The sequence below is a fragment of the Lutra lutra genome, chromosome 3 (assembly GCF_902655055.1).
Source record: "Lutra lutra chromosome 3, mLutLut1.2, whole genome shotgun sequence".
In the NCBI taxonomy this organism is placed as follows: Eukaryota; Metazoa; Chordata; class Mammalia; order Carnivora; family Mustelidae; genus Lutra; species Lutra lutra.
In genome coordinates, this window is record NC_062280.1 from 147,962,783 (window position 1) to 147,977,978 (window position 15,196).

The window sequence follows — 15,196 nt, forward strand, 5'->3', positions numbered from 1 at the left end:
CAAAGTTCTTTTTTTTTTTTTTTACATTGTGAACTGATTGTTCAACATTATTTGTTGAACAGACTCTCCCCATTGAATTGCAGTGATACCAATGCTGGGTTTCTAAAATGTTAAATTCAATTCCTCAGTTGCACTAGCCACATCTGAAGTACTCAAAAGCTGCATGTGGCTTCCAGCTACCTTATCAGTCAGTCAAGGTATTCAATGTTTGCAGCGTCACAAAGTTCGGTGGCAGCACTCCTTCGGACCTTAGGGCACTGTGCCTGCTAAATACTTCGGTTTTTCTTTTTTCTTTTTTTTTTAAGATTTTATTTATTTATTTGACAGAGAGAGATCACAAGTAGGCAGAGAGGCAGGCAGAGAGAGAGGAGGAAGCAGACTCCCCGCTGAGCAGAAAGCCCAATGCAGAGCTCAATCCCAGGACCCCGGGATCATGACCTGAGCTGAAGGCAGAGGCTTTAACCCACTGAGCCACCCAGGAGCCCCTAATTTTTAATTTTTTAAATTTCTTTTCAGTGTACCAAAATTCATTGTTTTGCACCACACCTATTGCTCCATGCAATACGTGCCCTCCATACTCAGCCAACCTCCCACCCCCCACCCCCCACCCCTCCAAAACCCTCAGATTGTTTTTCAGAGTCCATAGTCTCTCATGGTTCATCTCCCCCTCCAATTTCCCCCAAATCCCTTCTCCTCTCTCTCTCTCCCCATGTCTTCTGTGTTATTTCTTATGCTCCACAAATAAGTGAAACCACATGATAATTGACTTTCTCTGCTTGACTTATTTCACTCAGCATAATCTCTTCCAGTCCCGTCCATGTTGCTACAAAAGTTGGGTATTCATCCTTTCTGATGGAGGCATAATACTCCATAGTGTATATGGACCACATCTTCCTTATCCATTTGGCCGTTGAAGGGCATCTTGGTTCTTTCAACAGTTTGGCAACTGTAGCCATTGCTGCTATGAACATTGGGGTACAGATGGCCCTTCTTTTCACTACATCTGTATCTTTGGGGTAAATACCCAGTAGTGCAATTGCAGGGTCATAGGGAAGCTCTATTTTTAATTTCTTAAGGAATCTCTGCACTGTTTTCCAAAGTGGCTGCACCAACTTGCATCCCCACCGTGTAAGAGGGTTCCACTTTCTCCACATCCTCTCCAACACACGTTGTTTACTGTCCTGCTAAATACTTTGGATTGTGTAAAAAGATAATCTAAACGAACTAACAAAGGGCAGATATAAGGAAGTTAAAAATCAGTCGCTGAACTGATATGCAGTACTTAAGGTAGTCAAATTCGGAGACAACGTAGAATGGTGATTATTACTAGGGGGTTGGGGGAAGGGGGAAAGGAGAGTTACTGTAAATGGGTACAAAGCTTCAGTTCTGCAAGATGAAAAGAGCTCTGGAGATGGGTGGTGGTGATGTCTGCAAAACAATGTGAATGTAGTTAATGCCAGAGAAATGTACTCTTAAAGAATTAAAATGGTAACTACTGTATATTTTACTAATATGAAAAAATTGTAATTGCTTTTTCCCCAGCTCTTCTAGTGCAGGTGAGAAAGCAATCAATGTTACTAATGACCTAATTCTCTCAAGTGTGTCTAAGGGATATACCCAACAACCCTACAGAGGAGGTACTGGAGCCCACTATCCTTATTTCCAGTAGAAGCTCTCCAGCTAATAGGGCAAGAGAGCAAAACAATTTGAGTTATTCTCCTGCCATGTGTTATCCACCTGTCAATGTAATACCAAGATTTTGTTAAGTTATGGTAACGAGTGACAAACTAGTAGCAAGAGCAACTGCTTTTTAAAGTAAAAGCTCCCCAGGGTGTCTGGGTGGCTCAGCGGGTTAAGCCTCTGCCTTCAGCTCAAGTCATGATCTCAGGGTCCTCCCATCGAGCCCCACATCGGGCTCTCTGCTCAGCGGGGAGCCTGCTCCCCACCCCCCACGGCACCCCCCCCCCCCGCCTGCCTCTCTGCCTACTTGTAATCTCTGTCAAATAAATAAAATCTTAAAAAAAATAAATGTTCCCTTTTAAAAAAAGGGACCCAAAACCCAGTCTCTAAGCACTTGATTTTGACCATTTAACTAAGAATATTGATCAATACATACATAAACACGTTTGTAAAGCACAGATTGAACTATATCAATTCAAAATATTACGGCATGCATGAATATAGAGCTTTCAGGATCTTGTGCTTTTGTACAAGGCCTTGTGTTTAAAGATTTTAAAACTCCCGTTTAAACTCTTTGATAAAGACAACTATAATCTTCGACTGATTTGCGGAAAGGAGGTCAAATGAGAAGTATTAGACGACTCAATAAACACTAATATTAAGAACTTATGAAAATAATCTTGCTCCCCAGAGGAAGTGTTGATTTGGTGAGATGTTGAGACCCACCTGTTTAATATGCCTTATCTGCTTTTTTGAGGACACCTAAAATGGTGTTCTCTAGGATCTCATCTTTGTCTAAGACATCCTAATGAACCTACGGATATCGTTTAGTATTGAAAATATTGTAATAACCTTCAGAACCCTTCGAAAGAAGCAACATTATAAACAAAGTTTTCTTGCAGAAAATGCTCATGGTTTCACATGTTCTGGGTATCTCATTTTTTTTTTAACAACCCCCCCCCCCAAAAAAAAGCTAACAAAGATCGACTCTTCCTATTCTAGGCATGGTGTAAGCATGTAATTATTCTAATCAACAACTATTTATTGAAGCGCCCTATGTCCTCTCCAATTCATCTCATTCAACTCTCACACAATCCCTGAAAACTGTTATTCCCACTTCACAGAAGGAAAAGTTCTCAGAGGGATGCCACACAATTAACGAATACTAAAACGGAGATTTTACCGTGGAACTTCAAAGCCAATCCTGCAAACCAACAAATCCAGGAGAATTAACGCTTTCAAATTCTGTTAGCTTAGCAGTTCGCCCCAAGAAACCTCGCGATATTACTCAAACTACTACTCCCAAGATGCACAGCGGCTTCTGTCAGTCCGCTTATCCCCTTGAGTCTGGAGGGCCCCGGCATGCCTCGAGGCGCGAAAGGCAGCCTGGGAGCTGTAGTTCTCGGAGGCCTACCGGTATTGCCAGCGCGGCAGTGGCGGCTTTCTTGGTTCCGTCCAGCGGGTCCTGTAAACGAACTGAGGCGGAGAAAGGGCGCGGAACTGGAAGAGGGTGAGTCAGGCACTGTCTACGCGATAAAGGGAGGCGGCACCGCGGCTCAGGGCTGAGTTGAGTAAGTGCGGCCCCTGCAGTCTATTCAGGGACGCCGCGATCTAGCGCCTTCGAAAAGAGGGCGAGGAGGAGCCAGAGCCCGGTCCTTGCACCCATTCTCGCCCTCGTACCCCGCCGCCATCTCCACCATGCAGTCCCGGGAAGAAGCTCCGCGCTCTCGCCGCCTGGCCAGTCCCCGCGGCGGGAGGCGACCCAAGAGAATTTCCAAGCCTTCTGTTTCAGCTTTTTTCACGGGCCCGGAGGAGCTGAAGGACACGGCTCATTCTGCAGCCCTCCTGGCACAGCTGAAGTCCTTCTACGACGCGCGGCTGTTATGTGATGTGACTATCGAGGTGGTGACACCTGGCAGCGGGCCTGGCACCGGCCGCCTTTTTTCCTGCAACCGTAACGTGCTGGCTGCCGCGTGTCCCTACTTCAAGAGCATGTTCACCGGTGGCATGTACGAGAGCCACCAGGCAAACGTGACCATGCATGATGTGGATGCCGAGTCCTTCGAGGTGCTGGTCGACTACTGCTACACGGGTCGCGTGTCGCTGAGTGAGGCCAACGTGCAACGTCTTTACGCGGCCTCTGACATGTTGCAGCTCGAATATGTGCGGGAAGCCTGTGCCTCCTTCCTAGCCCGCCGCCTTGACCTGGCCAACTGCACTGCTATCCTCAAGTTTGCTGACGCCTTCGACCATCACAAGCTGCGATCGCAGGCCCAGTCCTTTATAGCCCACAATTTTAAGCAACTCAGCCGGATGGGTTCAGTAAGGGAGGAGAGTCTGGCAGATCTGAGCTTGGCCCAGCTGCTGGCTGTCCTGCGTCTGGATAGTCTGGACATCGAGAGTGAGTGGACTGTGTGTCATGTGGCCGTGCAGTGGTTGGAGGCGGCTCCCAAGGAGCGGGCCCCTAGCGCTGCGGAGGTCTTCAAGTGTGTCCGCTGGACACACTTCAGAGATGAAGATCAGGATTACTTGGAAGGGCTGCTGACCAAGCCCATAGTGAAGAAGTACTGTCTAGACCTTATTGAAGGGGCCCTGCAGATGCGCTATGGTGACAAGTTGTGCAAGTCTCTGGTCCCGAAGCCAGATAGCAGCAACAGCTCTGTTGTACCCACAGCAGAAAATCCCCCCCAGAGACTGGGTATGTGTGCCAAGGAGATGGTGGTCTTCTTTGGACATCCTAGAGATCCCTTTCTCTGCTATGACCCATACTCAGGGGACATTTACACAATGCCATCTCCTTTAACCAGCTTGGCTCACACTAAGACTATCACCTCCTCAGCTGTCTGTGTCTCTCCAGACCATGACATCTACCTGGCCGCTCAGCCCAGGAAGGACCTCTGGGTGTACAAGCCAGCCCAGAATAGCTGGCAGCAGCTTGCCGACCGCCTGCTGTGCCGGGAGGGCATGGATGTGGCCTACCTCAATGGCTACATCTACATCTTGGGTGGGCGAGACCCGATTACTGGAGTCAAACTGAAGGAAGTGGAATGCTACAGTGTCCAGAGAAACCAGTGGGCGCTGGTGGCTCCTGTACCCCATTCCTTCTATTCCTTTGAACTAATAGTGGTTCAGAACTATCTTTATGCTGTGAACAGTAAGCGCATGCTCTACTACGATCCTAGCCACAATACGTGGCTGAACTGTGCTTCTCTTAAACGTAGTGACTTTCAGGAAGCCTGTGTCTTCAATGATGAGATCTACTGCATCTGTGACATCCCAGTCATGAAGGTCTATAACCCAGCCAGGGGAGAATGGAGGCGGATTAGTAATATTCCCTTGGACTCAGAGACCCACAACTATCAGATTGTTAATCATGGCCAAAAGTTGCTTCTCATCACTTCCACCACCCCTCAGTGGAAAAAAAAACCGGGTGACTGTTTATGAATATGATACTAGGGAAGACCAGTGGATTAATATAGGTACCATGTTAGGCCTTTTGCAGTTTGACTCTGGCTTTATTTGCCTCTGTGCGCGTGTTTATCCTTCCTGCCTCGAACCTGGACAGAGTTTCATCACTGAGGAAGATGATGCTCGAAGTGAGTCTAGCACTGAATGGGACTTAGATGGATTCAGTGAACTGGACTCAGAGTCAGGAAGTTCAAGTTCTTTTTCTGATGATGAAGTCTGGGTGCAGGTAGCACCTCAGCGAAATGCACAGGATCAGCAGGGTTCTTTGTAAATATTTTGAAGCACTAAAATGTTTCTACTACTATGGAATGTATCTTAAAAAGATTTCCTTTTCCTGAAAAGAAAAATGTTGATTAGGACTGCAGATTTGGTTTAGAAAGGGTCATGTTTGAATTACTAATGTAATGTTACAGAATTTAAACAGTCCATGATTATAAATCAACCTATATGATAATTTACTGTGCTAAAAGTTGAGATTAAAATATGCAAATATGAACTATTCTAATTGATTAGAATGCTTGGTGGTTTTTTTCATTGTTCAAATATTTGTTGCACCAGTGGATTGTTTTGGTTAGTTATGCCCTTTGTATTTTGATTTTCTACTTTAGCCTTCTGTTAACTTTTTTAATTCTATTTAGTGCCACGAAGAATTTAACTTTTTAATTTTTAAAAAGTAGAACATTGGACTAGAAGTTGTTGGTAGGGCTTTGAAGGTTTATATTTTCCTTCAGAATAATGAAAGTAGTAGATTTCCCAAATTTTGAACTAGCCAGTTTTTAGTATTATAAGTTAGTATAGTTAAATTTGGTTTGGTTTTCTCCCCTTCTGCAAAGAAAAAAATTTGGATATATGTTATAAAATGGGATTTCATTTTGATAATGTGCAGAATGGTCTCAAGAGCTCACAGAAAGTTAAAAAAAAATCAGGATTCCACTGCTTTCAAAGAAAATTCACTTTTAATTTTGGAATATAATGTGCGGTTGCTAAATGACCATTTTTCTATTTTAAAAAACATCCAATCTAGTAGAATCACCAATTATTTAAACACCCTTCTAAACCAAAAAAAGGTAACTTGCTTTGTAAGATCATATATTTCATCTATATCTGATACGTGCTTCATTCAATCAAATAAACAATCCTTTTTTTCACTGGACATATGATTGAGTAATGTAAATTTTTATCTGTTCGTCATGCCTAGTCTTAAAAAGTTTATATGCTTTCCTAAAATATCTTGGCTGTATAGTTTTGGTGTTCATCTTAGAGGATTCTTCAGCAGGAAGTGATTTATTCTTTACTGTTTTTGTGAAGTAATACTGGTTTTGAAAATACATTTAAGCTAAAAGGGTGTTTTATTGAGATCAGTAGTTACTGCATCTATCAACCATAAAATCAAGTACCCGCAGAGAACTTTAAAACTTAAAGCTGTGTATGGAACTGTTTTGTGTAGCATTGAAATGTTCTGTCAAGTTTTGTAAGTCACTGTATATGATTATCATCACAAAGTTATTTTTCTATTAAAAGTTGACAGTTAAAGAATGTAAGTGGGTGATGGCATTTGGGGCCAATAGTGAAAGTATATTTCGTCTAAAATGTTTCCCTAGCAATGGTGTACATGGTTATTTTATTAGGGTATTTGTATCTGTTCTGTATTTCTCTGTGAACCATGCTCCAGTCTTTGTTTTTTGTCTTTTTGTTTGTTTTTGTGTCACCATAAAGTAAGGGTAAGTCCAGAACTAGAAACTAAATCACACAAAATTGATAATGTTAAACACAGAGAAATAGAGGTGCTTACATTTTGAGGATCTGTTAATACATATGACTGTCACAACACATGTCCCTGATAGATGGTGTACATATACAGATGCTTAGAGTCTATAAATTTTTCTATACCGACTTAGAATCCTCTTTTTGCATCTTTTTTCAATATGTTAATTCCTCTTTCGTGTTTATTCTGTAGTGACCGAATGCTAACATTTCTTACACCGCATCAGAGTACTGAGGAGTATGCCTGGGGTAGGGACCTGAATTCTGAATAAAAAAGAGGGAGAGAGAAAAGGATTAAACAAACAAGCACACAAATGTTTTCTTGGCCATTTTGATTGGGCATCTGAAGAGTCCATAGGACATTCCTCTTTGACATTATTTCTAGTGAAATAAGACTCTTACTCTAGCAATGTGTTCTTTTTTTTTTTTTAAAGATTTTATTTATTTATTTGACAGAGATCACAAGTAGGCAGAGAGGCAGGTGGAGAGAGAGAGGAGGAAGCAGACTCCCCACTGAGCAGAGAGGCCGATGCGGGGCTCGATCCCAGGACCCTGAGATCATGACCTGAGCCAAACGAAGGCAGAGGCTTTAACCCACTGAGCCACCCAGGTGCCCCTACAATTTGTCATTTTTATCCTTTAGTTAAGTATAAGCTAATTAACAGTAATGTCATGGTTTAAAAAGAAGTTCTGGGGGAAGACTTCGGTTTCATGATATATTTGTGAATTAGGGGATAGATGTTAACCATTATTTTATAGATAAGTGATTTGTATATGGTTAGTTACAAATAAAAATGGCACTGGAACCCAGGCCTTCTGACCTTTTAATTAGCATTTCTGCTAAGTGTATAAAACCTTTGCTTGTACAGTGAGTGACACAACCAGCAGTGTTGAAATCCCTTCTTGACAGGAAAGCAACTTTGTCTCAGTTTTACAATTAATTGACAAACCTTTTAGCAAATGCTCAATATAATATTGTTTGTAAGGCTATTCTGTGTAGGATTTAGAAGGATTTTAATGGTTTTTTTGTATCTTTATGCCAGTAGTCTGAAAAGCTCAGCAAACCCAAATTATTTTAAATACTTACACAATTCAAATGGTAAGCGTTGTTGGCATTTTCTGAAGGATAAAAGACTAAGTTAGCAAATACCTTGTTTAATTTGGGTTTAGGATTAAATTTAAATTATAGTTGCCTTCTTCTGTAGTTACAATGTTTTCTTCTGTTTTGTACCTGGATCTTATCGAGAATCTGAGGAAAGCTATTGACTCATTCCCCAGAAAAATGTATATGTTCATGTTTTTATAATTCCAAGGGTGTTATGACACTTCTGAAGATATTCCACACACCCAGGAAAAGAACACTTGTGACAGAGTCCCAAAAACACTTCTACAAAAAGAAATTTACCCTTTTTCGCAAGGCATATTGCTCAAATATTTGTTACAGGGAGAAGAGCATTATTACATCTTTTCTAAAATAGAGCTAACAAAATAATATACATTTACCATCTGAAAAGGATGTGACTATGAAGGGGTACCTCAGAACTGAGACAGAGCTGTTTAAATTTCTCCATTTAATAATTAACAAGAGTAGTTAAGTAACTAAATTTGATTTCTGAATCAAAAGAAGTTAATCAAATGAGCTAATCTATTTGAAAGCTTTGACTTGAAGAGTTATGCATATATGCTATGTATATGACTACTGTCTAGGAAGACTGTATAATGAGAATTCAAAGCAAAATACAGGTTCCAGATGTTTCAAACTGGCAACATATTAGCTGCTTATTAGCCATACACCTAAGTAGCCAGAGTTCTTTATCTCATAATGACCAGGTTAACAGGTGGTTGGAAAAGGACATTTAATCATAAGGAGTCTATTTAAAATATAATCAATTTGCTACTCACTGCTCATTAAACTAGGAACCAGTGCTTTGCCTGATGTCATTTTTGTCAATTTGTGCTGACACAAGGAAAATATATAAAACGACAATGAGTTGTAAACTAAAATCATTTAATTGAATTTGTTTGAATATTCCTAAGTTGGAAGTATAAAAAGTTTGCAGCTCTGTATCAGTCCACTAAATTTTAAAAGAAAGTTTGTCCTTGAAATCCTAAACCATGTAACCAGAATGTAGACATCCCTAGTCTGCTTACATTTGAACTGTTGGAATCATTTTATGTCATGTGCTTCTTAGGTGTTTTACTTTGTCTCTGTCCTCTCATCAGATCTCGCCTGCATCTTTTTTTTTTTTTTTTTTTTTTTAATGTGACAGAGAGATCACAAGTAGGCAGAGAGGCAGGCAGAGAGAGAGGGGAAAGCAGGCTCCCAGCTGAGCAGAGAGCCGGATGCGGGGCTCGATCCCAGGAACCCTGAGATCACGACCTGAGCCGAAGGCAGTGGCTTAACCCACTGAGCCACCCAGGTGCCCCAGATCTCGCCTGCATCTTAACTTAAACACCGTATCATTACAGTTAACTTTAAGAGAATATTCATTATAACAAATATGGTAAAGCAAGAAAGTAGTAGGGAAAATTATTCTTAGAAAATGTGACTAGCAATCCCAAGAGAATTGATAAGCTATTTTTAGAACCATCAAGATGGTTAAATATGTGCAAACCAGTTTTTGTTGTTGTTTTGTTTTTAATTTCATGAAGGAATAAAAATAGTGTTCACAGAAGCTTCCAAGTCTTAGAAAACCAGATAGGCAATAGGTTTCATGCCCTTTCCCTGACTCGGGGCCATTATGTCACTCATATCTAGCCAATCAGCTGCAGTCCCTTGCTTCTTTAATCTTATGGACTAACCATGGTCTAAGACACAGGGAGAGTAAGGGACAGACATAGTTGCATACCGTTTCCCCCATTTGAGGTGTATTTTCTTAGTAACCATTCCTACTCTGGACAGTCTCCTCTCCAATGGAATCAAACTTTAGAGTCTCACCTCCAAAGCAATTACAGCTGCTTGAAACCACCAAATATTAGGAATATTTGGAGTTGGGGAGAAAACTATTCCTTAATTCTGGGGTAACTAACAAATAGCGATGGCTCTCACTTCAAGGCACGGTCTGGTCAGAGTCTCCAAGTCCTTATGGCTTTCTTTGTGTAGAGAAGATATCAGGGATTGATGTTTTCCTCTCATCTTATACATTATGATCTATGTGTGGTTGTATGTATGTAGAGACCCTATAGTTGTTTTAATAAGATAGAAGATTATCATATAAATCCACAATCTGCTATGTCTCCCCTATTCTAGAAAGTCACCTGAGAACAGGCTTTCTGGTTTCCCATTCTGCTAACCCTAGAGGGTTCTGGTCCACACAGTCCAAGCTGGTTCACACCTATGTTAATGACTATATAAGGAAGGAAGGGGAAGAAGCTATAAGGGAGAGGGTAAGAAGAGTACATGACCCTTCCCTATAAGGGAAAGTGTGTACATCATGTCTAGTCACATGACACGAGCCAGGTCTTAACCATATAGCCACACCTACAGCAAGAGCGCCTGGGAGAGGTAGTCTTTACTCTGGGTCAACAAGTATAAAGTTTAACTTTACAGATTCCTTCTTGTAGAATGCTATGGAAAAATATTGTATAAATAGCAATCTTTACTATACCATCAGTTGGGCTAGATTTTATAACATGGCAGCCAAAATGATTACCAGGACACCCAAGACCGACATCCTACCAGGTTGGAAGCCCCAGTGGAAAAAGGCAATATTTTCTGATACCTCTGGCCGATAATTCCTGGAGGACCTGGGACTCTGGGTAGCCACTTGTAGATAGTCACTTGTAATCAATGAAGTTGGAGGATGGGAATGTGGAGGAAGACCGTTGAGGAAATAACTTCAATAAAGAGTTATAGTTCCCACAGAGACAGTAAGAGTTCCAATCATGGGAATGTTCAAGTTATGGAATGTATTTTGTTTTGACCAGATCTTAGGATAGGAGGGGAGGTTTGGAATGGGAACAAGCTGGCAATGCTGGTTAACATCAGATCTTGGAAACTTTATATTCCGTGCCAGGGAATTGACTATTTTTGCATATAGTGTGAATTCACTGAGAATGTTTAAGTAGGGACTTGATGCAATCGAATTTGTTTTCTCGAGATTCAGCTTCTGAATGTATTGATGGCCCAAGATTGAGGGGCAAGAACAGTTAAAGGGACATTGTTGTAGTCCAGTGAGAGGATGCAGTCCTCGGCAGGGACAGTAGTTGTGGGCTTAGTGAGTGAGGTAGTAGCAGACATGAGAGGTTGAAGAGATTGAGCTGGACCTATAATTGTATGTTTGGTGATGAGAGAGCTGTAGGTATATGAGAAAGGAAGGACTATAGGCTATTTCCCAAGATTCTTGCTTGAATATTGTGTTCATGTCTAAGCCAAACTTCTGTACCAAAGAGGCCCTAAGATAAAAGATGGAAACTTGTTTCTCTCCACTTGAGTCCAGAAGTGAGCAGTCACAGGCTGGTAGGGAGGGTCTGCCCAGTAGGATTCTTCATGAGCCCAGGTTCCTGCATCATTTTCCCCACAAATCCAAGTGAGTCATCCTCATCCCCATAGGCAAAAAGCACACTCACCAGAATTATATCTATGTTGCCAGCCTGCAAGAAAGGGGAAAGAGAAGAAGTGCAAAAAATTCCTTTTTTAATGGACTTTTACATAATTGTGCCATTTTTCCACTGGGGAGAATTTAATCATACCACCATATCCAGCTGCAAGGTGGACTGGGAAATAGTCATTAGCGGGGTAGCTCTGTGCCCAGCTAAAACTCGGTGTTCTATTACTAAATAGACTAATAAATTAATATATTTTAAGAGAGACATATCCAGGCTTCCTGTATTCAAATGAAGACAGTTCCCAACACCATGCAGGCTTTATTGCCTTGACAGTCATTTCAAATCTCCCTAATCCTCCTTCCACAATAATTCACACCCAAAAGTTAAATTCCATGTAATCCCAAATAAAGATTTTTCGCAAGGCAGAAATTAAGCCTTCATAGTGTCAGAGATCTTTTCCACTCCCCTCTTTTCTGGGAACCCACTGCTGAGCCCCGTCATTCTTCCCATACCCCAACAGCTCTCACTAAGAGGAAAAAGAGGAGAATGAAGAGGCCAATTAGTGGAGGCTGTCAGGGTTGACCAAGTGGTTAGCGCTGTCAATGTGTTTGAGAGTCTTAGGTGTCAGATCAGATCTGGAGACACTAGTAGACGCATGTGGTGTCCACGTCACAATAACCTCTGATTTCAGCTGCAGCTATGGCACACACTCCCAGACCGTGATAAGAGTCCACTTTACTTTGCTTTTCTGGCTAGAGGTTTTTCTGAAAGATCATGCTCTTGGGCAATGCTCTTACAACAGCACAGGAGTTCAAGGGGAAGTTAATGCCCCCAAGGCAGTCCTTAAGCAACAGAGGTTGGGAATTGGTAGGTGTATGTTGCAGGATCCCAGCTTTAAGAAAGAGACATCTCTGAAATGCATTCGGTATGGATCCTCAGAGGGTCCCTTGCTGGACTGTACCCCAGTCTCCCACCACAAAAATCAATTCAGTAACACCTCTTCCCTGTGTCATTTTCAGGGTATGGCCAACCAGGTCACATCACAGAAAGGACTTGGCCCTTAGAAGGTCCTTGGGTGGTATTTGGCAAAGAAGTTTCAATCTGAAGATTTGCTTGGGGGCAAAAACCTAGAAAGAATGAATCAGAATAAGTGAGCTGAAGCTTTAATTAGCCATCTGCCAAATACGGTTCACCCAGCCATGAAAGGGCGCAGGTGAGTTCAAGTCTTACAGCCCTTCTTATAAAATGACAACAAAAAACTTAATGTTTTTATAACAATTGTGTTGCCGACAATGTTTTTTTTTCCCCTAAGATTTTATTTATTTGTTTGACAGAGAGAGACACAGCGAGAGAGGGGACACAGCAGGGGCAGTGGGAGAGGGAGAGCAGGGAGCACGATGTGGGGCTCGAGGCTCGATCCCAGGAGCCTGGGATCATGACCTGAACCAAAGGCAGACCCTTAATGACTGAGCCACCCAGGCGCCTCTACCAACAAAAATCAGCCTAAATCTAATTAAGCCATTAGAACAAAATTCCAGTTTACAGGAAAGCCTGGCCAGAAGGACAAAGTAAAACCAGTATGAAGAAGCAATCAGCCCAATCCAGAACACGAGTTATCCAGCAGGACAACTAACATGGTGTCGACAGGACTCTATCTTCCCTTACATGGTAGGATGTGAAGAAGCGGAAGGGCAGGCGTGGCCTACTCTATGGAAAGGAAGAGACAGTACCTAGTGGAAGAGAGAATACCTCAGGTTGTGTTTTTGGTTGCTTTGAGTCTTTAACACCTTACGAGGCTCAGGCAAAAATCCATTAAGAGAATAATGAGGACCCTGGGCCCAGAAGCTCAAGGAAAGGGAGGAGATGGACCAAAGCCCAAGGGTCGGGGTCATACTGGAACGGGAGCCACGACCCTCCTTTCAGAGTTGGAGGGAGAAAGGCTCACAGAGATAGAGATGAATTTCTTGATTCTTTCATTGAATTAGGATGCCAGGTTTTCTGCTAAAAGAAAGGAAGTGGCCTGGAGCCGAGAGTTTACCTATTCACTGGTAAGCTTTGTGAGTTAAACTTTACAGGTTCCTTCTTGCAGGGATAGGGCCTATTTCACCTTTATATCTCTCATAACACCAATCAAAGTGCTTTGAACAGAGTTTAAAAAAAAAAATCAAGACTGGAGGTGTTACTGTAAAATAGGCCTGTGACTATCCTAGATCTTAACAATATATTACTAAAATTATTTTAAGAATAATCCTTAAATAGTTTGAATTTCTGTATATTATTCTTGACCACTAAGTGATTCTTGATTTTTTTGTCAATTAGACTCACAGAATACTAAAGCCCACTTTTCTTATTTAAACCTAAAGAACCTTAGGGGTGCCTGGGTGGCCCAGTCGGTTCAATGTCTGCCTTCGGCTCAAGTTCCCTGCTCAGTGGGGAATCTGTTTCTCCCTCTGTCGCTCCCCCAGCCCCCTGCTAATTCTCAATCTCTCTCTCTCATGAATAAATAAATAAATAAATAAATAATCTTTAAAAAATAAAATGCACAGTATTATTTTTAGTGTTACATTATGATTTTATTTTTATATTTACAGTTATATTTGGTATTTATACTATTTATATTTTTAGTATTATATTTTGACCATTTCAGTTCAGATATACCTCAGTAATCTCAAATCAGAGCATTGAGCTAACTTAATAAATTTCAAAGTTTTCTTATATTAAAATTCACAGTTATGATATTAAATATGTCAAGGTAATGATAAAGTATACTTTCTCAAATAGTACCTCTGTGTACTCACTGAATACCATTTGAATATAACTGTGAGAAGCAATAAAACCGTCCAAATTTTAATCAATTTGCACAGTATCAAGATTCAGACTTAAAGATATGATTATGTCACTTTTTATTTTAAAATGCAATAAATATATATCAAAAAGTCTACACATTTCTCATCACGAAGTTTGGAATTACAGCTGGAGTCAAAATTAAAATAACCATACGATTTAATGCCTGAGGTCTCTGAAATATCAAGAACTTTTAATATGGTCAATTTCTGATTTTCTAGGAACTTGAGTCCTTTCTTTTCCCATGTTGACTGTCTGCTGGTCTGTGAATGTTTGAGAGAAGACACAGGATGGGGAGCTGGAATCAGCCAACTGAATTGCTTGTTAGGAGACTCAGAACATTTGGAGAAAGGTGAGGCGCAGCCAAGTGTTTCAAATAAGGTCTCTGTAAGCTAAGGGTCCTGTTCATTTTTCTCTACGTGTTGTCCAGTTTTCTCCGCACCACTTGTTGCGGACTGTTCTTTCCTCATTGGCTGTTCTTGAGTCCCTTGTCAAATATTGATTGACCTTATATGCAGGAGTTTATTTCTGGGCTCTGTATTATGTTCTGTTGATCTATGCATCTCTATTTATGCCAGTGACATACTGTTATAATTATTATAATTTTGTAATATAGACACACCTTTATTTATTGTGCTTTCTTTTGTTGTACTTCACAGATATTGTTAGTTTTCTTTTCTTTTCTTTTTTAACAAATTGAAAGCTTTTAGCCCTCCTGCATTGAGCCAGTCTATTGGCATCATTTTTCCAACAGCATTTGCTCACTTTGTGTTTCCGTCACATTTTGGTAATTCTCACAATACTTCCAAATTTTCATGATTGTATTTGTTACGGTGGTCTGTAATCAGTGATCTTTTATATTATGATAGTAATTATTCTGGGATACCGTAAA

The 15,196-nt window shown here is 41.1% G+C and overlaps 1 protein-coding gene across 1 annotated transcript; it reads left to right on the forward strand.

Moving 5' to 3' along the window:
* The first annotated feature begins 2,388 nt into the window (after positions 1 to 2,388).
* Positions 2,389 to 7,215, forward strand: KBTBD7 (kelch repeat and BTB domain containing 7). The gene is given in 2 exon segments (XM_047720048.1): positions 2,389 to 5,097; positions 5,099 to 7,215. Coding segments are annotated over 2 exon segments (2,040 nt in total). The 5' UTR covers positions 2,389 to 3,378; the 3' UTR covers positions 5,420 to 7,215.
* Positions 7,216 to 15,196: the final 7,981 nt, after the last annotated feature.